The 26,800-nt window shown below is 41.3% G+C and overlaps 1 protein-coding gene across 9 annotated transcripts in view; it reads left to right on the top strand.

Moving 5' to 3' along the window:
• LOC114664168 (retinoic acid receptor beta) overlaps positions 1-26,800 on the top strand; it is a 572,516-nt gene that overhangs the window by 524,354 nt on the left and 21,362 nt on the right. For all 9 annotated transcript variants that reach the window (XM_051936144.1, XM_028818157.2, XM_051936142.1 and 6 more), the window contains one exon: positions 25,111-25,315. In XM_051936144.1, the coding sequence (XP_051792104.1) occupies positions 25,111-25,315 (205 nt within the window). The remainder of the gene's footprint in view (positions 1-25,110; positions 25,316-26,800) is intronic.

Here is a 26,800-nt window from a genome sequence, read left to right as displayed (position 1 = left end):
GCCTACATGACTTTGAAAGGAAACTGAAGAACGCTGAGTAAACCTGGCAGGAAAACATGCAAACTCAAGGCAGGGTACACTCGGAACCTCCTTGCTGCCAGGCAGCAGTGCAACCTCTACGCCACCGTGCCCCCACATGATTAGTACATGCTTTAATTCATTTCATCATGACAATTATATCAAGTATTTATCTTAGCATTGTAAATGTTCAGGGATCAGGGATATCATGAAATTAATGTATTCTTTGTGGTGATCGCTGCTTGCGCCTCCTCTTTGTGCAGAGGAAATCAGTTTAAGAAGCACGTAGTGATTAATATGGCTCGGGGAATGCTTAACACAAACCATTTCGTGCGCTACATAATTTATGACGGGGTTTGGGAAGATCTACTAAATTAAATATTCATTTTAAGATGAAGTTTAGTTTACAATGTTCTACTTTAATGACAAACTACAAGAATAAAGTTAACATGTCGACTTTAATCTCGACATTTAGTTTTTTTTTTTTTTCTTCACTGTGTCCATATTTTTTTTTCACCGTGGCCCTAATACACTTCCGTAGCAATGAAATAAAAGTCAAAGTAAATTTAAGAATAAATGTTTTTTTTTATTGTTTATTATTTGCATTTTCCATACCGCCCAAACTTTTTCTGATTTAGGGGTTGTAGATCGGCCATCTAGCTCTGTAAAGAGGGTTATTTCTATTCTCTTATTAGTGTCATATTTACCCCATTTTTTGATATCCATTGCATGCCCAAACTACCTGGAAGAGTCCCTCTCTCTCTCTCTGAATTCCCTAGATTTCTTCCATTTTTTTTTCCTGGGAGTTTTGTCTTGTCTTCTTAAAGAGACAAGGTTGGGGTTTTGTCAAAAATCAGGCCATTGAGGTATACCTTATGTGATTTTGTTGTTGTAGTTAAAAAGAAATGTCCAAAATAATATCATGGATGTCACACATCCTTCAATGCCTTTCTCAGGCTTAACTGAACTTGTTCTTTCCTACAGATCTCTGTTTTCTTTGCTATTTGGTTCGTAAAGGAATGGCAACTTCTGTCGTCCTTGCTCTTTAAGTAGCCCACGAGGCAGAAGAGCCAGGTACTCTGGGACTGCTGGTCTGCCTGAGAAGCGACGCCCCCAGGTGCCAGTGATGTCCTGCTTACCTTAGTAGTGCTCCTTATACACTGCGCAAACTTATGACACATTTTAAAATATCTTAGACTCTGGCCTTGTTCGTACTCACATTTTATACAGCTTATCCACAGCACACAATCATTTTCTAAGGCCCCCATTCAAATCAGTTTTCTGTTTAGTTCAGTTCATTTTTGTGTAGCACACTTCATTGAGTGCAGGCACAGAGCACTGTGACAAGTTCACAGGTAGATAAAATTACAAACTTTACATATTACTAACTACGTATTGACTACACAAAGACACAGATCTGTTTAAATGGAAAGAAAATAAATTTGTTTAAAACTAACATAAATGAAACTTAACAATCTGTGCATTAATTAATTGTTGAACTATGAAAAGTACACAAGGGAGGAGACGAAAAAACAAAAGCTCCAGTTAGCAGTATCCTTAGAGAAATCTGTGGGTGGTCCACAGTCAGTTGTAACAGACTTTAAAATCAGATTCAGTCACAGTCCTGGAGAACTTGACCAACTAGGTGCCAGCCACCTCCTGGTCATTCTATAGTAGAGTCTGTTCTGGGCTGTCAAATGTGACCATATAATCTTTACATCCATTGTTTCCAAGTCTCCCAGTATCTTAGATGTCTTTTCCATGGGCAGGAGAATAGCTTGGCAGTAGAGCAGTGGCATTAAGTGCCACAGCAGGACACAGAGAAGAGAAACAGGATAATGGAGAGGGTTAGTAAAAGTCCATAATCATTGTAGTAATTTTATTTTTGTGCAAATGACTAACAAACTGAGTTGCATTATGCATAGCTAATCAGCAGCTCTAGTCAGGGTATGCTCAACTGAAGTAGAAAGTGTTCAGTCTGGGTTTAAAAGCTCAGATTGAAGGGGTGTCTCTTATATTAGCAGACATATCATTCCACTATTATTTTATTCTTCTTTGAAATGTTTAGTAGTCCACCATCTTGAAGTTTTAATGAATGCTGTGATTGTATGTAATGATCAGTTAAGATAAGGAGTAGTGCAGTGTGTTTTTGAAAAATGTGATATGCTGAATATTTTCTGCACAAAGACACAGCAAGACATACCATTGTCAACATTACTGCATTTATTGTACCCACAGGGTGCCCTGCCCCTCGTTTTCCTGTTTTCCGATTCCTGCAAATGAGACTAAGCTCATGCACAGTGTTGCCAATATCATTTCTGTCTCTGATGCATCTTTAGGATTGCAATCACCATGATTGCTATTATAATTGATAATACAATACAATACAATACAGTTTATTTTTGTATAGCCCAAAATCACACAGGAAGTGCCGCAATGGGCTTTAACAGTCCCTGCCTCTTGACAGCCCCCATGCCTTGACTCTCTAAGAAGACAAGGAAAAACTCCCAAAAAAACCTAGTAGGGAAAAATGGAAGAAACCTTGGGAAAGGCAGTTCAGAGAGAGACCCCTTTCCTGGTAGATTGGGCGTGCAGTGGGTGTCAAAAGAAAGGGGTCAATACAATACAGTACAGTACACAGAACAATTTCTCAATATAGTAAGAAATAAAAAAAATATATATATATATAAATTTTAGAAGTACAGAGCAGAATTTAACAGTAGATGATATATCCCATAATAAGATTTGTATTTGTATAGAGTCCTGGAGACCTCATCCTTCAAGCTGCCTCCCCCATTTGGCCATTCCACAGCTGAAACAGTGCTGGGCCAGCCAATCCGATGAAAGGACCCCTCTCTCCCACGATTCCTGCGATCCTCCATCTGGGATGACTTTTCCTTAGGCAGGCAAAACAACTTGGCAGGTGGGCCGTGGCACCAAGTGCCACATTTGAGTACCGAGAAGAAAAACAGAATAACAGAATGTGGGCATCTTACTACCAAAACAGCCACAACACATGTAACATGGCTAAACACAATGCCTGCACTTGGAAGGAAGTATCTCCAGGGATTTTCTTTTCAACAGAGAACTTTATTTAAACACAAAATAATATGAACACACATTCTTAATCAGGGCATTAAAATGCATGAACCTAGGAACAGAAGCGTGTGTTAAAAATGCACATCAGCACACAAAAAACACAATGAAATGCACCTGCGTTAATTCACACCTGTACACGCAGGTGTGAATCAGGCCATAGTGTTCTATAAAAATCAGAATAGATGAAATCGAGTCATTAAGGTCTGGTTATCACATTATAATACATCTCATAGTGTTTTAGCACACAAACAACCAAAAGTGTTCAGTTTAATTTTAATAAGGAAAATATTGAGCAAGCGAAACAAGGTGTAAACTGGATAAAACATTTAAATCTGGAGAAGGATGAGGAGCGGACTTAAAAGTATATTACATGCAATACTGGATAAATTCATTCCAAAATTTAAAAGCAGTAAAAAGTTAGATAGAGCTCTGTAGTGGAAATGTAAGGCACTCATTAAGAAATTGCAAAAGACAACAACAATATCTGCGGTGGGTTGGCACCCTGCCCAGGATTGTTTCCTGCCTTGTGCCCTGTGTTGGCTGGGATTGGCTCCAGCAGACCCCCGTGACCCTGTGTTCGGATTCAGCGGGTTGGAAAATGGATGGATGGATGGACAACAACAATATTTATTTATATAGCACATTTTCACACAAATGATGTAGCTCAAAGCTGTGCTTTACAGGATGAAAAAAAAGAAAAAAGATAAAAAATAAAATTAGGCAATACTAATTAACATAAAATAAAAATAAGATCCGATGGCCTGGGAGGACAGAAAAAGCAAAAAAAAAAAAAAAACTCCAGACGACTGGATAAAAAAAAAAAACAAAATCTGCAGGGGTTCTGAGGCCACGAGACCACCCAGCCCCCTCTAGGCATTCTACCTAACGTAAATGACCTCAATCAGTCCTCATGGTATTCAGGGTTCACATGGAAGAACTTGATGATGACAGTCATGTGGACTTCTGGCCTTTAATCCATCAGTGTAAGGACATCACGGTGCTTTGATCGGGTGGTGGTGGCGCAGATCGCCACCACAGAAAACCAGAAAAAGAACAGATGAGAAAGTAGGGGTTAGTTAGGATTTCGGAGCCACCATGAATAATAATGATAATTAAATACATATACAGAATATCAGGGTTACACTAAAATGAAGCTATAAGAAAGCCCTATTAAAATAATAGGTATTATCAGTTTTTTAAAATGCTCCACCGTATTAGCCTGGCAAATTTCTATTGGTAAGCGGTTCCAGATTTTAGGTTCATAACAGCAGAAGGCCGCCTCACCACCTCTTTTAAGTTTAGCTCTTGGAATAATAAGTAGACACTCATTTGTTAAGATTTAAGTGCTTGATTAAAATGTAAGAGCTAACTGTAGGCTTTATGGTAATAATGGTTAAAAAGGGTATTGGGAAATCTGAAAGGCAGGTAAAATGTAATATGTCAGGAATTTTGCTTAATAATTGATGTGTAGGAAAAAAAACTTGAACTATGTAACTGAAGCAGGAAATAAAACCTTGAATCCTGTACTCAGAGGGGCATATACTGCATATTATTGTGTTCTTTGAAAACTTTGGCCCTTCTAAAGCTACATAATATTTTATCTGCTCCCACTATCAGCAGTAACAAGATGAAGAAAAGCGCTAGAGGAAGGTTGTGTTACTCACTTGTTACTGTAGGCTTACACTTCAAAATACAAACAGCTGAAACTATCATGTAAGTCATGATTCTGTCCATAGTGATCTTTCCGATATCCGTCTGCATCTGATTTAAGGAATAAGGAAGAATTTTTCCCAGTAGGGTTATCCTGTCTTTCCTAAAGTGAGCTTCAAGTTTTACCATATTATAACTTTGAAAAAAAAAAAAATTTTCCCAAAGGTTCACTCTACAATCCCCTGTAAAGCAGGGATGTTTCAGATTCTTTAAAGGAAGAGATTATGAGGCCCCCTTGGACTGCGATTTTATTTACAAAACGCTTTGGAAGTCAGAGATGCAGTGTCATGATGCACTGAGGAATCGAGAATGCCTAACTGAACAGAAAATATTTAAGGAGCAGCTTGAAAAGATTAGAATTGTATTGCTGTCACATAATTGAAGTTGTGAGAAAGATTCTTTGAATGAACAATGACACATCAAAGGGTTGATACATCCTAATTGACAGTCTCCTTACATCAAAGGGTTAAGTCAGCGGAAACTTGTATATGAAAGGCCTGTAAACGGCTAGCAAAATGTTATCTATGTTTTACATCAAAGATTTAAATAATATCCTTGATTACAGGAGTCCTTCCACACCAGCAAACAGGTAGAACTGAATATGCTAAGGTATGGTTGACTAAATAGACTTCCTCTCTCTATCTAGTTGTCATGAGCAGACAGATGTCCAGCCTAGCTGCTCATGAATCCACAGCTCCCATCTGTAGAGTCGAGTATATAGGTGTATAAATGAGTTAGGGTCATGGAAAATGGCATCATATTGATTATTGATTATATGTCACCTGTGGTTTCAAAACAAGTCAATAGTCTATATTGTGATAGAGTGGAGGGATGAGCAAAAACTTCCTGAGCATAACAGATATGAAAAGGTTAACCAAGAACAGGCATCATTAAAAAAATGTGTGGGGATAAAATGAGAGCACATGTAACAAACATAGTGAGTAACAAGGTGCATTGTCATATACAGTAGGTAGCCCAGACCTGGGTGAGCAGAACATCATATTTGGCGGCTTAAATGTCTCCAGTCTCATTGTCTTTTTCCATCTGAGAGTGGCAGAGACTTGAAGGCGAGATGTCCTGGGATTCTGGCCTAAATTTAGAGCAGGTGGAAGGGATTTCCCAAATGCCTGATCTTTTAGTTTGCGGCTGGAGCTGCCAGATGACGGTACTGTAAACAAGTTATGGGCTCTTCAGGAAATCTCTGAAACAAGCCACACGCCTGATTATAAGCCCTGATGTAAGAAATATACAGTAAGAGGCAGAACACACAACAGATCAATGAGCATGAGTTGGCGGTTTATCTGGAGCAAAGGTTCAATGAGAAGAGAAAGTGCAGCGTGTGGGCTTTGATGTCTGAGGGAGCTTTTAGCCTCTGTGGTACTTAAACAAAACGGAAATATTCCAGCTGTTCACCTCACACCTGCTTTCTATTCTGTTCAGTTGGCCTTTCCTAGGAAATTACTTTTAAAATGTAAAGACTGCTTTTAGTGGAGAAACGGGCAAGCTGCCTCCATGAGCAGATAGCAGCCCACTGGCCGGTTAGGTAGGTCCAGAGTGGGTGTAAAGATTGGCTCGTGTTTATTTTGTATTCATAAATATTCCTTCTTGTCATCCTCCTGTGATGTGTTTTTAGGCCCACACACACTTCTAGTAAAAACAGAAAATAGTGTTTTGGCTACCACCTTTGAACCTTATGACAATAAACTTTTCATATCAAGTGAAGTACATTACAGTGCTAATTATGGTATGCAATAGATGCTAATGGTTGTAGTATGACATAATCACTCCCAAGTGAGATTATTTGGACAAAGTAATTTATGGTATGAAAAAATCTAGTAGGCTTTTGTTTACTGTGATTTGTATGAGATTTTGTGCAGCTAATGCTGTACAGGCCCATCCATGAGGGCTCTTCTTGGTCTATGACACAGACTCTCTGGACTGAAGAGATCACAACCCTTGGTGCATACACAGTCTACAAAGTAAGACCCCAGTGGAATTCCCTAGTTTCATTCTGTTCTTCACTAAAATATACACAGCTACTAGTCGTCATAGTTTAAGTGCTATAGTGCTATGAGATTGACACCCCATCAGTGAGATTTACCTGCACGGCACAGCAGTCTAAGTAGGGCTTTACCGCCAACAGTGCACAGCCATCTGTTTTTTGTATACACTCACTATGTAAATTATTAGGAAAACTGTACTAGTACTGGTCAGGGCTTCCTTTTCCTCTCAAAACAGCCTCAGTTCTTAATGGCATGCATTCCACAAGATACTGGAAACATTCCTTTGAGATTCGGGTCCATATTGACATGATTGCAACATGCAATTTCTTCAGATTTGTCATTACCGTGCATTCATGCCGTGAATTTCCCGTTCTGTGAAATCCCAAAGGTGTTCCGTTAGATTCAGATCCTGTGACTGGGAAGGCCACTGAAAAACACTAAACTCTTTGTCATGTTCAGAACACCAGTTTGAGATGATTTGTGCTTTGTGACACGGTGCAATATCATGCTGGAAGCAGCCATTAGAAGATGAGTAAATTATGGCCATGATGGGATGCACATGACCAGCAGCAATACTCAAATAGGCCTTGGCAATCAAGCAGTGATTAATTGGTATTAATGGGCCCAAAGTGTGCCAAGAAAACGTTCCCCACATCATGACACCACCACCACCAGCTTGAACTGTTGCTTACACAAGGCAGGTTGGGTGCATGGATTCATGCTGATGACTCTAAAATCTGAGCCTACCTTCTGTATGTCTTAGCAGAAATCGAGACTCCTCGGACCAGGCTACATTTTCCCATAGTTCAAATGTCCAGTTTTTGGCGAGTCTGTGCCCACTGCACCCTCAGCCTTCTGTTGTTGTCTCCCAGGACTGGGACTTGATGTGGTCTTCTGCTATTGTAGCCCATCCACCTCAAGATTTGACATACACTGTTGTGACGATGCGGGTTCGCTCCATGCTGTTGTGGTATAACAGGTCCACAGCTCATGTCAAAGGTCACTTTTTAAAATAAATAAATAATCGCAGTCTTCGCGGCTTATTGAGAAGGTATGGTAGTGTGGCGGAAGTGGTTCCCGGGGAAGTTTGTGATGCGGGCGGTCCTTGCTTAAGTGCACAGGTGAGGAGTCATCCGCATCCGTAATTGTTCCCGGGGCAGCTGATTGCCACAGCTGATCCACGTCCCCATGATAAATAGAAGCGTGAGGCGGCTAGCAGGAGGAGAAGAAAAAGAGAAAAGAAAGACGGAGGTTGTAGGGAAGAAGGCAGGAAGCAGAGAGGAGAAAGCCTGTATGTGTGAGAGAGTGAGAAGGAGAGCGAGTAAGCGCAGGATCGCGCTATATACAAGCATCTGGGAAAGGCGAGCCCGAGTGGGGTGTTTGGCCGGCACCCAAGGGCTGACAGTAGTGGTCGCTCCTGCTGAGAACTTGATTGGAGAAGGAGTGACCGGGAGAAGCTTGGCTCGCCACAGCGAAGGCAGCAGGAGTCAGGGACTTGTAATAGAAGCCCCAGTGTGAGTGTCCTGGTCGCTGTGGAGCCCAAGTCTCAGTCTGGGTGAACAGAACCGGAGCCAGGGATCGGAAGGCCACCAGACCAGATCTGTGAAGAAGGTCCGCTGCAGGTAGGGCGACTCCCCTGTTGTGAAGCTCGATGGGAGAAGCAGGAGAGCCGCCAGGTAAAAGAAGGCACCAGGCTTTGTTTTTAAAGAGACTGCTTTCATCCACTGTTTTAACCTTGTTGTTTTTTTAAAGAGTTTACTTGTTATCCTCCACTTTTCACCTCTGTTTTTATTGGATTATTTATTTAAAGATTGGATACACTGCACTATTTATTTGAACGCTTTGTTTTTGATTGTTGTTGGTTTTGTTTTTAAATAAAACCACTTTGCACTTTTTGCACCCTCCCCTTGCTTCATTGTTATGCCTCACTGCCAAGCTCATCGGTGACATTACCAATGGTGTCGGGTTCAAGGGCTCCTGGAAGGACGATGGGAGCATGGAGCAAACCTGCATCGTCACAGCTCCCATCTTGCTTCTGGGAGCTCTTGAACCCGACACCGATGAGCTAGATAGTGAGGCACAACAAAGCAAGGGGACGGTGCAAAAAGTGCAAAAGTGCTTTTATTAAAATCAACAAACAAAAACAAAGTGTCCCAAATAAATAGTGCAGTGCAGCTCAAAAATCTTTAAATAAATAATCCAATAAAACTTGAGGTGAAATCGTGGAGGTTAAAATCCAATAAATAGAAAAATCCTTTTTAAAGCGAGGTTAAAACAATGGCTGGAAGCTGTCCCTTTAAAAACAAATCAGCCCAGTGCCTTTCTTCTACTGGTGACTGGCGACTCCCCTGTTCCTCCCATCCAAGCAATGCACCACGGGAGTCACCCTAGCTGCAGCTGACCTGCTCTGCCTGCTGGTCTGGAGGTTTCCCAATCCCTGACTTCGGTTCTGCTCTCCCCAGACTGAGACTTGGGCTCCCCAGTGACCAGGAAGCTCACACTGGGGAATCCACCTCCCAAGCCTCCTGACTCCCGCGGTCTTCCGTGGCAAGCCATCCTTCTTCCGGTCACTCCTGCTCCCCACCTACATGCTCAGCAGGAGCGACCACTACCGACCGCCCTAGGTGTCGGCCAAACACCCCACTAGGGCTCACTGCTCAGCTGCCCACAAGTCTGCGCTCTCTCGTTCTCGCTCTCTTGCATCTGCCTTCTTCTCCTGCAACCTCCGTTCACGTTTCCTTTTCTTTCTCTTTCTCCCTAGCCGCCTCGCACTTCTATTTATTACAGGGAAGTGGATCAGATGTGGCAATTAGCAGCTCCCGGCACCAATTACGGATGCGGACGACTCCTCACCTGTGCACTTAAGTGAGGACCATCCGCATCACGCATCACCCGGGAACTACTCCTGCCACACATACAACACCCTCTCGCTAAGCAGCGAGTGTGGCGATTATTTATTTTAAAAAATGGCCTTTTGACATGAGCTGTGGACCTGCTCCACCACATCTGTATTCTGAGATGCTTTTCTGCCCATCACATTTGTACCGAATGGTTATCTGAGTTACTGTAGCCTTTCCATTAGCTCAACCCAGTGTGGCCATTCTCCTCAGACCTCTCTAATCAACAAGGTGTTTGTGTCCACAGAACTGCCACTCACTGGATGTTATTTTATTTATTGCACCATAGAATAAACTCTAGAGGTTGGAGTGCGTGAAAATCCTAGGAGAAAAAAAAAACAGCCTAGCTGGTACCAACAAAACATGCCATGGCAGAAATCACTGAGATTGCATTTTTGTGCCCATTCTGGTGTTTGGTTTGAACATGAACTGAAGCTCCTGACCTGTATATGCGTGATGCTATGTGTTACACTGCTACCACATGATTGGCCGATTAGATAATTGCACAAATAAGAAGGTGTACAGGTGTTCCTAATGATTGGTTGAGTGAGTGTACAGTATGTATTGTGGACGCTAGGTGGCACTGTTGCCCCTTTAAAGCCAACAGACAGACGCTCAGGACACAGGGTAAAAGCACTAAGAAGTATTTTAATAATTCTCTTCTTTAAATAGTGCCCTTCCAGCACTGCAGCCACAATAAACAGGCAAGTAAATTACAAATACACAATACTCTTTCTCCTCCACACCTTCCAGCAAGCGTTGTCCACCTCCTCCCGACTCTGGCTTGCCTGCTGGTTATTCCGCAGTCCTTTATATAATCCTTGACCTGGAAGTGCTTCTACTCTTCTGTCCATGTGACTTGCCAGCACTTCCGGGTCAGACGGAGAGTTAAGAGTTCTTTAGTCAGCCCGGAAGTACTTCGGGGTTTCAGTCTTCGTGATCCACTAGTACTTCCGGTCTAGGTGAGAACTTCATCTTCCACCAGCTTCCCACAATGTCCCTTGGCGGCACCCACGGTACCCAGCAGGGCTGCGTTGCCGGACTCCATGTCTCATAGTGTCCTGTGGGAATCCGTGACGCACCGCAGCAGTCCAGGGAAGCTGCCATCTAGCGTCTTGGGGGAGGCAGTGTCCTACAAAAGCTGCCTTCACCCGTCCTTTCATCTCAGGGGCGTCCCGACTGGGTTGAGCTGCCGGCTATCTCTTACAATTTACAAATGAGATGTACCTAAAGTGTTCGCTTTCTTTTTTCCATATAAACAGAGGCACTTCATTTAATAGAGCCATCCATTTCACTGTAGCCTAACATAATGTGCTTTACTTCTGCCTGAATTCATTACCTTGCTGCTATAAACAACAGTTCTGTTCTGTAAAACATTAGGCTGGAATTAATTACCTGTCAGTGTTGCTCTTTATAGTGACACATGTAGGTAGGCTTGAATAAGGTAATATTGGCCTACTTTATTACTTGATGATAGATAACAGTCACAATGTAAACTTAAATGTTACTGTGAATTTGAGCTGTGATCCGAAGCTAAGCCAATGTGGCGCTCACTTCTGCCATTGAGGCTTTAATTTCTGTAAACTATGTACATTCCTTTGACAGCACTTTATGGAAGATGACTAGCATATATATTTTTGAAAAGGGACTGTTTGCAGGAGAAATAGCTTATGTGGTGTTATGGAGTGAGCCAACACATTAGTGATGTTAACATTATCTCCATTGCTTTTACAGTATTGCACAGCGCCTCAAGGATTTATTGGTGATCGTCCAACAAAAGCAATTTTAAATATGAGTACTGACATTAAAACTTTAACAAAACACAGAGAATCAGAGCACACACACACGCTGCACTGATATCTTTATACACAATCGTATCGTAGGGGAGCTGCGACACAAATCGTTACATTAAAGGGATTGCGTATTTTTACAAATTATTTTTGGATTTCCACCTAATAAAAAAGTGTGTGGCTTAAGGTTACCCCGGACTGGCTGTCTCCAGATCTCAGACTTTTAGACCAGAGATATTTGAGTGATACACTATAGATTGTGCAGTGTCTATAAAAAGTACAGTAATCCCTCGCTATATTGCGCTTCGACTTTCACGGCTTCACTCTATCGCGGATTTTATATGTAAGCATATTTAAATATGTATCGTGGATTTTTCGCTGGTTCGTGGGTTTCAGTGGACAATGGGCCTTTTAATTTCTGGTACATGCTTCCTCAGTTGGTTTGCCCAGTTGATTTCATACAAGGGACGCTATTGGCAGATGGCTGAGAAGCTACCCAATCAGAGCACGTATTACGTATTAAATAAAACTCCTCAAATATATTGTGAGCAGGGGGGCTGTTTGCACCCCTAGAGGATTCGGACTCTCCTCAAAAAACGCTGAAAGACTACCTTCACATTGCTCCCTTCCTTGCTGGGCTTACTTGTTACTTTGTTGCGCAATGTGCTTCCTTCACGGTGCTTTGCATACTTAAAAGGCCAAACAGCACCCATTGATTTTTGATTGTTTGCTTTTCTCTCTCTCACTCTCTCTGACATTCTCTGCTCCTGACGGAGGGGGTGTGAGCTGGGGGGCTGTTCGCACTCCTAGAGGATACGGACGTTCGTCTAAAAAATTATGAAAGACTACCTTCACATTACTCCCTTCCTTGCTGGGCTTACTTGCGGGTGCTTTGTCAAGTGATATGCTTCCTGCACGGTGCTTCGCATACTTAAAAAACTCGAACAGCACTTATCGGTTTTTGATTGTTTGCTTTTCTCTCTTGCTCTCTGACATTCATACTTAAAAGCCCAAACAGCCCTATTGATTTTTGATTGTTTACTTTTTTCTCTCTCTCTGACATTCTCTGCTCATGACGCGCACTCCTTTGAAGAGGAAGATATGTTTGCATTCTTTAAATTGTGAGACAGAACTGTCATCTCTGTCTTGTCATGGAGCACAGTTTAAACTTTTGAAAAAGAGACAAATGTTTGTTTACAGTGTTTGAATAAAGTTCTTGTCTCTCTACAACCTCGTGTGTTTCTGTGCAAATCTGTGACCCAAGCATGACAATATAACAATAACCATATAAACATATGGTTTCTACTTCGCGGATTTTCACCTTTCGCAGGGGGTTCTGGAACGCAACCCCCGCGATGGAGGAGGGATCACTGTATTCATCCCTTTAAAGTTTTTGTACTTTATTGCTTATTGGCATTGAATCACAGTGGATGTGGTTGGGCTCCTTTGACACTCTTTTAAAACACAATGAAGAGAGAAGGACACGGTGATTGAAAGGCACCAGTCAGGGGATGGAGACAAGAAAATGTCCAAGTTACTAAATAGCCCTTGGAGTCCACTTAAATCAGTGATTAACAAGTGGAAGGAGTGTGACAGAGGTGTCACAAGAACCAAGTGATCATGCAAGAAGATGGCTAGTGAGGGAGGCCACCAAGAGACCTCTGAGAACTCTCAAGGAGTTACAGTGAGTGAAATTTGGAGAAACTGTGCAGACAACTGCTGCCAAGGTGCTTCACCAGCCACAGCTTTATGGATGTGTGAAAAACAGAAAAAAAACACCCAGGACACCTCAGCTGGAGTTTGCTAAAAAGCACACGAGAGTCAGCTGGAAGAAGGTTTTATGGTCTAAGACCAAAATTGTGCCTTATGGCCATCATAGTAAATGCCAATGTTGGCATAAGATAAACACTGCATGTTGTCAAAACACACCATCTCCACCATGAAGCATGCTGTAGGGATGCTTCTCTTCAGGAGGTACTGGAAGACTTGTGAGTGTAGAGGGGAAAATTAATCCTTCAAAATACAGAAAAAATCCTGGAGAAAATCCTGATGCAGCCTGCAATAAACCTCTGCCTTGGGAGAAGAAACCAACCACAGGCATAAAGGCAAAGTTACATAGGAATAGCTGGAAAAAGAACAATGTGCATGTTCTGGAGTGGCCAAGTCAGAGTCCACATCTCAGTCCAATTGAGAATTTTTGGCTGGACTTGATAAAGGCCTTCTATCTACTTAAGATCTCAATGTCACCTGACGGAGCTTGAGCAGTTGTGCAAATAATAGTGGGAAAAATCACAGTGTCCAGAAGTGCAAAACTAAGAGAGACCTATGCATACAGACTGCTGTGGCTACCAAAGTTGTGGTGCAGCTCATAAATACTCACTTTAAGGGATGGAATACTTGTCACCTGCAGAAATTCTGGTGATTCTGCACTTATGGGGTGTATTGATAAGGGAATGAGACAGAGTATAGGAGACAGGTGGAGAAGTTTGTTTCTTAGTGCAAAAAGAATTGTCTGCAGCTTAACATCAGCAAAACCAATAAACTGGTTATTGAGCCTCTGTGTCTGGTCGCTATTCCAGGAGTGGATATAGTGGTGGGCCACTCCTACAAGTACATGTGGGTCCATATTAATGACAGGCCTCAGAACACAGACGAACTTTATAAGAAACGACAGAGCAGGCTCTTTTTTCCTTAGGTGACTGCGTTTCTTTAATGCGGGTAGTGACATCCTTCACATCTTCTACATCTCTGTGATGGCCAGTGTGATTTTCTGTGCTGTGGTGTGCTGGGCTGGTAACATCACTTCAAGAGAGGCCCACCTAATGAACAAGCTGAATAAAAGGGCACACTCAGGACCCCCTGGAGGTCATAGCAAAGGAGAGAATTAAAACAAAACTGAATGCCATTATGAACAAACTGCACATCCTCTCTGTGACACACTAACACTGAGGACTGTCAGCCAGCGACTCAGTCAGCAGAAGTGTGGGTGATACCGCTATAATTCACCATGCTTTTGGTGATGAATTGATTCAGATTGCTGGTCAACACTAAACCTTACTTTGGACTCCTTCCTGCAGTAATGACAGATTAAAAAAGATGATTAATAATGATAATGAGTCTTTAAAGTTTGTGTTCTGTATTGGTCTTCTTTTCCTGCCATTTTATGCTCATTTTTAACTGAAGATATACATCCATTACCATAGCAAACTCTCGGGACTCATTGTAACTGACCTTATCTTACAAAGGTCCTCCATATTGCTGTCTGCCCAACATGCCTGTTCCACTTCTAACATATGTGCTTGGATGGAAAGAAGGTTGACATTGAGGACGGCACACATCTTATAATGTGTTTCCATCTGTCATATAGTGCCTTTCATATCTATCTATCTATCTATCTATCTATCTATCTATCTATCTATCTATCTATCTATCTATCTATCTATCTATCTATCTATCTATCTATCTATCTATCTATCTATCTATCATTTAATGTGTTTCCATCTATTATATAGTGCCTTTCATATCTATCTATCTATCTATCTATCTATCTATCTATCTATCTATCTATCTATCTATCTATCTATCTATCTATCTATCTATCTATCATTTAATGTGTTTCCATCTATTATATAGTGCCTTTCATATCTATCTATCTATCTATCTATCTGTCTATCTATCATTTAATGTGTTTCCATCTATTATATAGTGCCTTTCATATCTATCTATCTATCTATCTATCTATCTATCTATCTATCTATCTTATGTGATTACTTATTTTGTGTTTTATATTTGCATTCAATTAAGATCACTTGGCAGAAATCTGTTTTCACTTTGTTTTTTTCTGTTGATAAATGTCACAAAATCAGTGTTCTGTAACCATAAATATTGAAAGCTTCCATGGGGGTGAATACTTTTTATATTCATTGTCCCCAGCGAACCATTTCTCATTGAGCAGTTGACACAGCATGCCACAGTGGACTTATTGCAAATAATACGGCCAGTGGGGTATTCTGCAGTGGAATCAGTATTCTGCACGTGTCAAATCAAATTAATAAGAAAAGTGACCGGACGACACAAACACATGGACAAATAAGCTAAAGGTCAGTTCAGCAATCAGGCAGACAAAAAAACGCACAGACTAAGCAAGGGCACGGTTAGGATCAAGTTTAGCAAAAGCAAAAAAAGAAATTGTTAAAGGGCAATGTAAAAATCATAAACCAAAGCAAATGATCATAATACAAGGTAGAACAAAATGAGTGACTCAGTACTGAGTGATGTGTTTATATACAGTAAGTTATAATCAAGCCTAAGCAGCGGTACATAATTTGATCTTATAATGTCTGTTTAATGTATGCCTTGCACAAAGCCGACCATTAAATGAAAGAGACATTTCCAGCAAGACTTCCACTTTATTCTCTTTAGCTAACTCTATAGATGGAGATTCCCTGCTGTTAGACGTATGCCACGCTAACTGAAGCACACCCACTTTAAGAAGCAGAGTTGTACAATTTCTTGATAGATAAAAGGACTATAGAAATAGGAAAATTGCTTATGTATCGACAGAACAGATAAACATAACATAGAGTAGTTTTTTCTATAGATTTTTTTTGATATTTTTTGGATTTTACAGGATTTCTCGTTTACTGTATGTCTTTTTAAATTATAGCACACTGTCACTGTCAGGATGCCCTTACTGCAGTGCACAGTTGTGGGTGACAGAGGGCTAAACTGGTTGAATGTTTTTTGTTTCTGAATTATTAAAAAGCTTGTAAAAACTAGAGCTTTACATGACATGGCTTTTCTTGAGCTTAGACATTACAAAGTGGGTCTTTAGCTGGTTGTTTATTAGCTGCTTAGAATTGCACTTTTTCTTGGCACAGATTAATAGTAGAACAGTCTAAATGAGAACAGGCCACTCACTCTAACAAATCTCGCCAGTCCTATCCACTTAATTCTGCCAAAATAAATCTAGTTGTGAAGGTCCCTAAAGTCCTACTGACTACCACACTACTTGGTAGTGTATTCCATGTTTCTATGGTTCTCTGTGTGGAGAAAAACCTAACATTTGTGCAAAATTTACCCTGAATAAGCTTCCAACTGTGCCCCTGTGTTCTTAATGATCTCATTTTAAAATAACAGTCTTGATCCACTGTACTTATTCCCTTCATAATTTTAAACATTTCAGTCATGTCTCCTCTTAATCTCCTTTTGTTTAAACTGAATCTTTTCTCATAGCTTATATCCTGCACTCCAGGAATCAGCCTATTTGTTCTTCGATGGACTTGTCTAGTGCTTTTATGTCTGTTTTGTAGCCCAGAGACCAAAACTCCAGGTAAAGTGGTCTTATGATACCAAGACTTTAAAATAGCTGTCTAGTGTCATGTAAACTTGCATTATCATTCTTTCAGGCTCACGTGAAAAGCTCTGTCGCTTTGAAGTGTACTATTTGTCACCTTGGCTCTGTTTTTGTGCTCCTGGTGTGGTACGGCTTTTCTCCATTTCTGCTGTGTCCTCTGCAGCTCATTGGGGAAAGCACACCTCATTCTGGCACAAGAGTTTAGGCACTGAAAGCCCCTTCTTTAATAAAGTAGGTTCAGTCACTGGCACAAAGCTGGGCATGGAAGTGTAGATCTTAGTGCTGGTGATCCTCTCACCAGGTGTTCAGAGGTGTAAGAGCTCTGAAGACAGAAAAACAAAAATGGCACAGCAATCAGTCACTTAAATTGGACAAGATGAAAGAGATACCATTTACAATACAAAACAATTTATTTTTGTATAGCCCAAAATCACACAAGAAGTGCCTCAAACAGGTCCTGTCTTTTGATAGCTCCCCGGCCTTGATCCTCTAAGAAAATGTGAAAAAACCCTTGTAGGGAAAAAAATGGAAGAAACTTTCGGAAAGGCAGTTCAAAGAGAGACCCCTTTCCAGGTAGGTTGGGCGTACAGTGGGTGTCAAAAAGAAGGGGGTCAATACAATACAATACACAGAACAGAACACAAGTAATCCTCAATACAATATAATAGTGCAATAGAAATACTACAAGTACAAAGCAGAATTCAACAGTAGATGATATCACATGGGGGCAGCACGGTGGCGCAGTGGGTAGCGCTGCTGCCTCGCAGTTGGGAGATCTGGGGACCTGGGTTCGCTTCCCAGGTCCTCCCTGCGTGGAGTTTGCATGTTCTCCCCGTGTCTGCGTGGGTTTCCTCCGGGCGCTCCGGTTTCCTCCCACAGTCCAAAGACATGCAGGTTAGGTGGATTGGTGATTCTAAATTGGCCCTAGTGTGTGCCTGGTGTGTGGGTGTGTTTGTGTGTGTTCTGCGGTGGGTTGGCACCCTGCCCGGGATTGGTTCCTGCCTTGTGCCCTGTGTTGGCTGGGATTGGCTCCAGCAGACCCCCGTGACCCTGTAGTTAGGATATTGCGGGTTGGATAATGGATGGATGGATGGATGATATCACATAATACCATTTGGATTTGTTCAGAGTCCTGGAGACCTTGGCCATCAAGCTGCCTCCCCCTACTGGCCATTATGGGATGATTGCTGACTTCAGAAAGTTCGTGCTATCCACAGCCCACTGCACATCAAGGGCTCTGCGGTGGAACTGGTCATCAGCACCAGCATCTAGCAGTTGACCTTACTTGATCAATTAACACCACCTCAAAAGTCAAGAAGACACAGCAGTGTCTCCACTTCCATTCTCACCACATTATACAGACTGTCCTGACCAGCTGCATCACCATCTAGTTTGGAACTGCAGTGTCTCTGACCACAATGGTCACACAATGGAGAGTGTGCACAGCAGAAAAGATAATTGGGGCCTCTACCTTACAATAAAGACATCTTTATAAAGTGTTGCTTCTGCAAAGCCAATAGAATTGTGAAGAACCGCTCCTGCCCCTCCTGTGATCTCTTTGTTCCACTTCCACCTGGCAGGCGATACTGTAAATTTGGAACCATTTCTGCCACGTCTTGTGACAGCTTCTACCCCTCGGCTGCCCTGACCCTGAACTCTATAATACCCTCCTGCCCTCAGACCTGCTCGTACTGTAATAGGTAATACATTTGTAACTACTGTCATTTTTATTATTAGTTGCTATTATTTATTTATTACTCTCAATTTCAATTTATTACTATCTATTATTTACCTATTACTAGGGGGCTCCGCCACTTGCTTGCTTTGCTCGCCCACCCCCGGATTTGGTTAACCAGATTTACAATTTAAAGAGATTGTTATTTTCGTGGGAATTGTTATATACTCTTTCGATTCTATGCTGCATCGCTTCTCCATGATCATAAATTTACACCTGACTGAATTGTGGTTTCTTCGAAATTAAACTTGTCGTTGCTTTAATTGTTGCGGGACCACAGATTCTCATAACGTATGGTCCATTATTGTGTAAATCTACATTCTGAGCATTGAATGATGTGTTCGCGAAAAGTTTATTGTAGACTTGGATATTTTGCCTGTAGTGTTTGTGGATTTCACTTTCACCAAACATCAAATTTTTTAATTCTCGCGGACATGCCTCTTCATTGGGAGGAAACACTACTTTTCACTAATAGCAACACGAATTACACAATCTACAACTCTCCGACTTAAACTTTAAAGCCTTATAATATCTACATATATATTATATCTAGTACTTCTGTCACATCACCTACTGTATGTCCATATATTCGATCTCTTTTTGCTGTTCCGTTATTTTACTGAGTAGTAATTTCTGTTTGTTTCTGTTCTATCGATCTTTACTTTCTTTTTTTTTTTGATACTTTCGAATTTTACTACTTTCATATTCTTTAATTTGTTCTGCATGTGTATCATGTCAACGTTTTTGAATGTCTTTATGAAGTCTTGGAACGTATAAAATTTTTAAGAGCTGGGAGCACATGAAGTGTGTCTGCCGAAAGCATTCAGTCAGCTGAGAGGTTAGATGTCCGTGATCTTGTTTTAAATTGTTGGTAAGTAGAGCGTGACGTGCAAAAGTCACCGTCTCACGGGTCTTGCTTCCAAAGGTTGTAAAGTCTAGTCTCACGGGACGTCAAAATGTCTTTTTGAGAAGATCACGTCTCAACCCAAGATTTTTTTATTATAAGAGATGTATTTATTTATTTAGTCATCTGAGTATAATATACTATAGCTCCTTACCTGTCTTGCACTTGTCCTGTGTTTATGTACATGCTGCACTGCAGTCCATTATTTCAGAACATTATTTCGGACCACTGTATGCTGCATTCCTGTGTATGTAATAATTATGTATAATATGATAATAAAGTCACTTCACTTGACTTGAACTTCCTGGTTCCACAAAGAACAAAAGTGCATTCACTTAGCGTTTAAAAGAAGATACAGCTTTTGCTGATTGGATCAGAGTCCATTTTCAGATCCAGGTTAATGCAGGTACAGGAGTCTATCCATCAAAGTAAGCAAGAGTTCATCTTGCTCTTATAAGCCTAAAGTGAAAGTCCTTTCTCAGTCTCATAACAGTCTGCTGAGATTTCCGCTCGTCTTTCATGCACACCTCAGGTGATCAGTTGAAGTTTATAAAACAAGCTGTTCAAATTTTGTGGTTTTATATCTTTACTACTTCCCTTATTTCAGCCTTATGGTTATGTTTTTTCATTATTGTTCTTATTTTTGCATGATACAATTTTGGTTTTGGCATTGGGAGGTGGGCATCACTACTCTCTGAACTTCTTATATTGATGGTGCTGTCTGTTGGTACAGAGTGGCAACCAGAAGTCATGAGAAGTGACCAAATGTGCGCTATTGTCCAAGTTTGTTTCTGTTAAGTGTTAAGGCCATGTCACATTACACGACTTCTCTAGCGATTTTTCAATCCCCACCTTCATTTCTGTAAACTTAGTGAGTAGGATGCAGTCGTGACCACCAGTCACGTAGCCTGACATACCAAGCGGCTCAGTCCCACCAGTCTGCCCTGACAAAGTTAAACAGGTATCTGAAGTCGTAGGGGTGGGCTTGTGGGGATGTGAGAGTTGACATCCAGTGAGCGTTCTCCTAGTAGTACAAAGTATTTTATGCAGCAATGAGGAATAAGAAACGTTTTGGACCTGACAAACAGAAGAGAGACTTGTCACATGTTTTATGCACCACGACTGAATAAAGAAAAAAAAAAAACGACGAAGATTGTGACTGAACTCGCCATAGCTACAAAGTCTTTGCATGGACACTGGCTCCGTATTACAGCACATTATTGACTGCCAGAAAAGGGGGGAAGCTCGCGATACTTCGGACATGCAAAACTGTGCTGGAAAGTCGACTCGTTCTGCTGTCATCACATTTGACGTACCCAGTGATTGTTAGTTGAGTAATTGGACATCCTCGGGTGAGAGAAGTTCAGCAACCACAGATGTGGGAGAAGACTGGAACACCTGCAGAAAATCCACTTGGATCACAAGGAGAACATTTGCTCATCACTCTAGGATATTATTTATTTATTTATTTGTTAAATGCTGATTATAGTATATTTTGTTAGTACAATATAACTTATGAATCCAATTTTGCAGGGGGCTACATAGTGAGTACCACATCAAAGGCATCACAATTTTTCTTATTCAAGAGATTCATATTCCTGCATTTCAGAATTTTGATCCACTTTTTCCTTCCAGGTTACACACAGACACAACACATTTCTGGTGCACATGGCATACTGGGAAGACTTTACAACATGAGGTTACCAGTTTAGTTCCCACCTCTGGCTCAAATAGAGTAATGAATTGTGATCTTATACAGTAAGTGGCCTTGAATAAATGTCTGCCAAAGACAATCCTATTTGTGGATACTCTCACTTTGCTCGTATTTCTGTCCACACACATACTCAGGTCCACAATGGCTGAAAGTTGTAGGGCAAGCCCTTCTAGTTTTCTAAAACTTCATTTTCCAAAATATGTTTGTCTTGGCGGAGGTGGCTTGCTCAGACTTGGGCCAGACGCTCCTCATAAATGGCGGTACCTTCTTCCTTGTCTGGTGTAAATGGTAAGACTTGTGATGATTGAGCTGATTTGTCTAATCTGTGTTAATATGGAGCTTGTCACCTAGGGGAGAAGGGCCGGACCGATTTAAAGAGCTGCCAGTTGTGTTGCCGACCGCAATCCTGCAGGACCTGCTCTCTTGAAAGGCTCCTCACTGTGCCAGTTGCTGTAGCTAATTTGCTCCCAAGATATATTTGCCTCCCCCTCATTTAGCGCCGGGTTGCTATGCAGAGATGAAAGTGAAGCAGACACCTCTAGGATTAGCCCAGGCTGGTCGGCAGCCAGAATGTGAGTAGCGCTCCTTTCACAGCATACTTCAAGCTAAGCTCACAGACAAATAGTAATCTGGAAACCGACTCTGGCTCTCATTTCAAATTAAACATCTTCATGTCACGTTCCAGGAGGAGCCCCCCCCCCCCCCCCCCAACTCCTTTAATGAAGAAGAGCTTGACAATAACAGTGTCAAAAACCTGTCCAGACATGAAATGTGGCCTGTTACCAAGAGAATTTGGGCGACACACGGCTTGTTTACATGGATCCTTCTAAAGTGTTTCGGCAAGGGCTTTTTAAGTTAAGTAGTATTTACTTTTCAAAGATGGAGAGTTTGCTTTTTTGCACTATTTTGGGCACTTAAGGAGAAGGCAGCAACAGGTGCCACTGCCTTGTATTCAGCTTACGTGTTTGTGTAGGAACAGCCAAGCAAAATGAAGAATTAGGTGAGATGGAAGAGTGACATGAAAATGCTCACAGGCGGCTGGCGAGCGTGTGGCCATTAGTCATCACTAGGCTAATGTAATTTGTTGTTCTGCACCTCATGTATCAAGGATCAAGGGATTAAAAACACTGAACGGCTCCCAGTTCCCCACATCGCCTGCAAATTAGATGTAAACTTGTGTTAACTAACCCCCTCATTCCATCCCTGGGGCCTGGGGGACTGAGTCTGAGAGCTCAAGGTTGCACTAATTCAATGTGCAGCCCACGCCAGTTTGTTTTCATAGTTATTGGTTGGCTGGTTTGCTATTTTTTACAAAACAATTTTTCAGTACTTTTTTTAAAACAAAATGGAAAAACAGAAACCATTTTAATGGCACTTTGCTAACATGGCCAGTCAGGGAGCTTGTTGTGGATGTGGCAGCCAACGCAACCATGCAGATCATGACGGGATACTTGAAGCTGACCCCAGTGCAGAAAATGTACCTTCTCATCGGGAGAAATCTCGGTAGATACGGAGAGAGCGAGGCAGGAGACAGACCCTCACCACTATCCATATGGACAGCAACCCACAGCGCAATGGCTAAGATCCATGGAGAGCTTCCTTTCATGAGCGCAAGTCTTTGAAGGACTCAGGAAGTGAACCATAACTGGACAACACAGATTTTCCAGTTAAAGAAGAACTGGCTCCTGGCAGCAATCTGCCTTGTACGCTGTGGAGAACCCAAAATCATATTAGAGAGTGGGCATGCTAAGATAAAAGAACCAACCTGCAGAAATGGGGTCTAGAGTTCGCTTATATGGAAGTTCTGTGCAATTGTGGTGCTGTCCGGGATCCTAACCACTTGGTAAGGTCATCCATGCACAATGGAAGACATTCAAGAAGCCAACAATAAAACCAGTCTTGTATTTGACCGGACATAGAAAGAAGAAGGAGGGAGACTGAACCCAGGGGGAACGTATGCAAATTCTACATAGTAGATTGACCCTCAGCTAGGTGGTAACACTGGGTAATATGGCACCATTCCAGCTATATAGAGAAATGCTTCTGTTAACAAGTCCAAGGGTGGGGAAATCAGTGCATTGGATGTAGAAATCCCATTCAGGCTTTGTTCCACATCTCTGTTTTACAAGAGATTATGAACGAATTAGCTTGTGAAAACTTTGGAATACTTTGGCTTCCTTATTTTTGGGAAACCCTGTGCCTCTGAGATCAATTGAGCAGGTTCAATAAATGGATGTATAATTGGCTATGACAAGAAGGATTTAGAGGTGCTGAAGTCAAGTGAAGAGTTTGTACTCGTGGAATGATCACCTCTGCATGCCACAAAGACAGACTGACTGAAGGAGTTAGTAGAGAGAGTGGGACTAAGTGAGATGTTTTTCAGATTGTTAATGGAAGAGAGAAAGCAAATGCCAACAGTTACATTCAAAACTGGGGTATACATGGAAGATGGTTATGGTACATTTCTCAGAAACGTTATCCATAATCTTTTTGCAGCAGTGTTTAGAGTAACATTAGACAGAAGTAGACTGTATAGTGATAAACCCATCATGTCCGGCCTTATTACGCTTAACTGAAAGAATTGTAACTGAATGTTCCATAATTCTTCAGGAAACCTTGTGTTATATTATGTAAAACCAGAAAAAGTACACATTTGTTTCCATGGAAGAGTGCATAATTTATTAATAGTATTCTAAAGTAAGCCTGCTGGGCTCCAGACTGCATTTTTGTTTAACTTCTGGTGTTTTAGTTAATATGCAGAACTGTAACACAAGGAGATTTTTGGTAGGGATTCAGCTGTCGATTGTGATCGACATATCTTAACACTCTTTGATACTTCTAATTTTTTGTATTTGTTTTTCATATAACAGACTGCACTTGATTATTTTGTAATAATAAAATAAAACAAAGCAAAAAAAAGATGTTTATTAAATATATTGGAATTTACTTGAAAATGCCTGTTAATCAGTATAAAAATGCCAGTACCTTAAAACAAAACCTATACTAGGAGTTTAATGAAAATGCCCAAGGTAAATGCTGTAACAAATGGCAAATACAAAGGAAAGGGTTGTGGTACCATTAGGGCGTGCACTGTGTAATAAGATGAAAAAACAGATTCAACAAAAATGTATAAAATGAACAATAGCCATTCAGCCCGTTACTTACAAAAGGAACTGCTGCTGGTGTGGTGAGCTGCCCACTCCACTGTGGCTCCCGTAGATGAATGCTCATTCTGGTGTCACAACACGCCCACACCTGCTTTGGTACAACTAGAGCAGTGGACTATCAACGTCATGTGTCAGAAGGACACGCCCACTGTCACTTTTAGATCACCAAGGGGGGGCACAGATGAATGAATGTCTTTTAACAGCTTTTACCAGGCATCGTCCCATTGATTTTTTTTTGTGTGTGCAGCTCACCAACATGGAAGGAAGGAGCAAAGGAGATTTGAGCCTAACAAGTTTACTTGTGTGTGATTAAGCAGGTCTGATTGTGGATGGATAGAAGTTTAACTTCTAAAATTTAAGCAAATTAATGTGAAGCAGAGTGAGATTAAAATCTACAGAGAGCAAAAAATTGAGCCATGTGGCGGCTCTGTCGTTAAGTGGACACACTTGTGACTTTTTCTTTTGGTCTCTCTTGGGTATCAAAGCAGTTGGCTGATGCTGGCAGAACAAACCTACCAGGCTGTCAAGTAAAAGCTGGTACACCATAACCAATGACACTGGCCCCATCTGCTCCATTTTGTTTTCTCACAGGCCTCTTAAGGCACAGCTTAGGGTTAGACTGGGCTCTCCTAAAGTGTCCTCATGTCTCAAGAACCAAAGTGCTGCCCAACCTGTAGAAATGACTTGGTTTTCTAATCATTTTTGTGCTCTCTACAGATCCTGCGAATCTGCACGAGATACACTCCAGACCAGGACACGATGACCTTCTCAGATGGCCTTACTCTGAACAGAACACAAATGCATAATGCTGGATTCGGCCCACTCACAGACCTCGTCTTCACATTTGCCAATCAGCTCTTGCCTTTAGAGATGGACGACACAGAGACGGGCCTCCTTAGTGCCATCTGCCTCATATCTGGAGGTACAACTTGAGATATTTTTGTGTGGTGATTTTGTTCTTAACTTCTTTTTTTAGCTGCGACTCTTTCTATGTAAGTACACACAGAGCAAAGCAGTCTGTCTGATTCAAAAGTAAAAACCGGCTTTGTTGTTTATAGAACCTTTCTGTAGGCTTTGCCCTATAGTACAGTTATTTACTGTATGTATGTTTTTATGACGGTAAGTCAATGATTACCCACACTTCTGTGATAATTTTGTTTGGGTTGGCTGTACAACTTATCCTGTACACATGTGGAGATGTGGTGTGTCGGTGGTCACAGTGGTAAAGTTTGGACCTTGGGCAATCGGTCTCTCTGTGGCTAAGCCACATCTGCAAAGCATGAATGTTCTAATGTAGAGCATCTTGTGAACTTCAGGTGTAGTGGGGCTGGGTTGTGTTCACTGTATATGTGATTATTTTGACTGTGGTGATTGTTTTGTGTTGTGATTGTGTTCATCTAAAAGGTTTGCCTTGTGTTATCTCATTTTTTTTTATCAATAATACAATTTTGCTCTGATCAGATTAAGGATAAGGGACCAGAAGAGAAATATGTGAGGTCTTTCTCCACTAACAGGTACAACGTTACTTCATTCATTGTGCACACAACACACACACACACACAAGGTCGATTAATAACCATGGCACAAAATCTGGACATTTCTTAACGGTACCACAACTATAAGAAGTGGAAGTGCTTTTCTAAGATATTTTTATTCTTGGGCTCACCATTCCTGTCCTGTACCTATCTAAAAACAGAATTCCACAGAGAAGTGGTAGCACATATTAAATAAAATTGTGGAGCCAATGGTTTATTCACATTTCTACACCACAAATTGATCCTTACTGTACTGTATAAAGTACTTTTAACAGTATTCCCAACCCATTTGGTATTGCAATTCAGACATTATTACAGTATGAAATATTATGACACAGCATTAAAGTGAAACATCCATGAATAATAAAATTGTAATAAAAATAGAAGCACAAATGCACAAGACTTACGAAGTAAATACAGAGCTTACAAAGGACCTTCAACCATCTTTGACTAAGCTTAAGCCAGGATCACAGGGATCCACTCACCAGGGTGGCCATTACCAAATTTCCAGAAAGAAGGACATTCAATACATCACAGATGTCGAACTCCGGTCCTGGAGGGCCGCAGTGGCTGCAAGTTTTCATTCTAACCATCTTCTTCATTAGTGACCAGTTTTTTGCTGCTAATTAACTTCGTTTGCCTTAATTTTAATTAACTTGAGCTCAGCCCCTTTGTTGTTTCGTTTTCCTTAATTAGCAGCAAAACAATAATGAGACACAAAACGAGCTGCCCACACAACCAGCTATCCACAATATCTGAAAATAAAGAAAGGTGAAGGTCTCAGTAAGGTTGATCTCTCAGATCACCAAAACATTTTGACGGTGTTCTTAGAAAAAACTGAAAATCAACAATTTTGGAAATGTCTGCTGTGG

This window comes from Erpetoichthys calabaricus, chromosome 13 (genome assembly GCF_900747795.2).
Source record: "Erpetoichthys calabaricus chromosome 13, fErpCal1.3, whole genome shotgun sequence".
In the NCBI taxonomy this organism is placed as follows: domain Eukaryota; kingdom Metazoa; phylum Chordata; class Cladistia; order Polypteriformes; family Polypteridae; genus Erpetoichthys; species Erpetoichthys calabaricus.
Note: the sequence above shows the minus strand (reverse complement) of the source record. Positions and strands in the feature narration are given on the sequence as shown.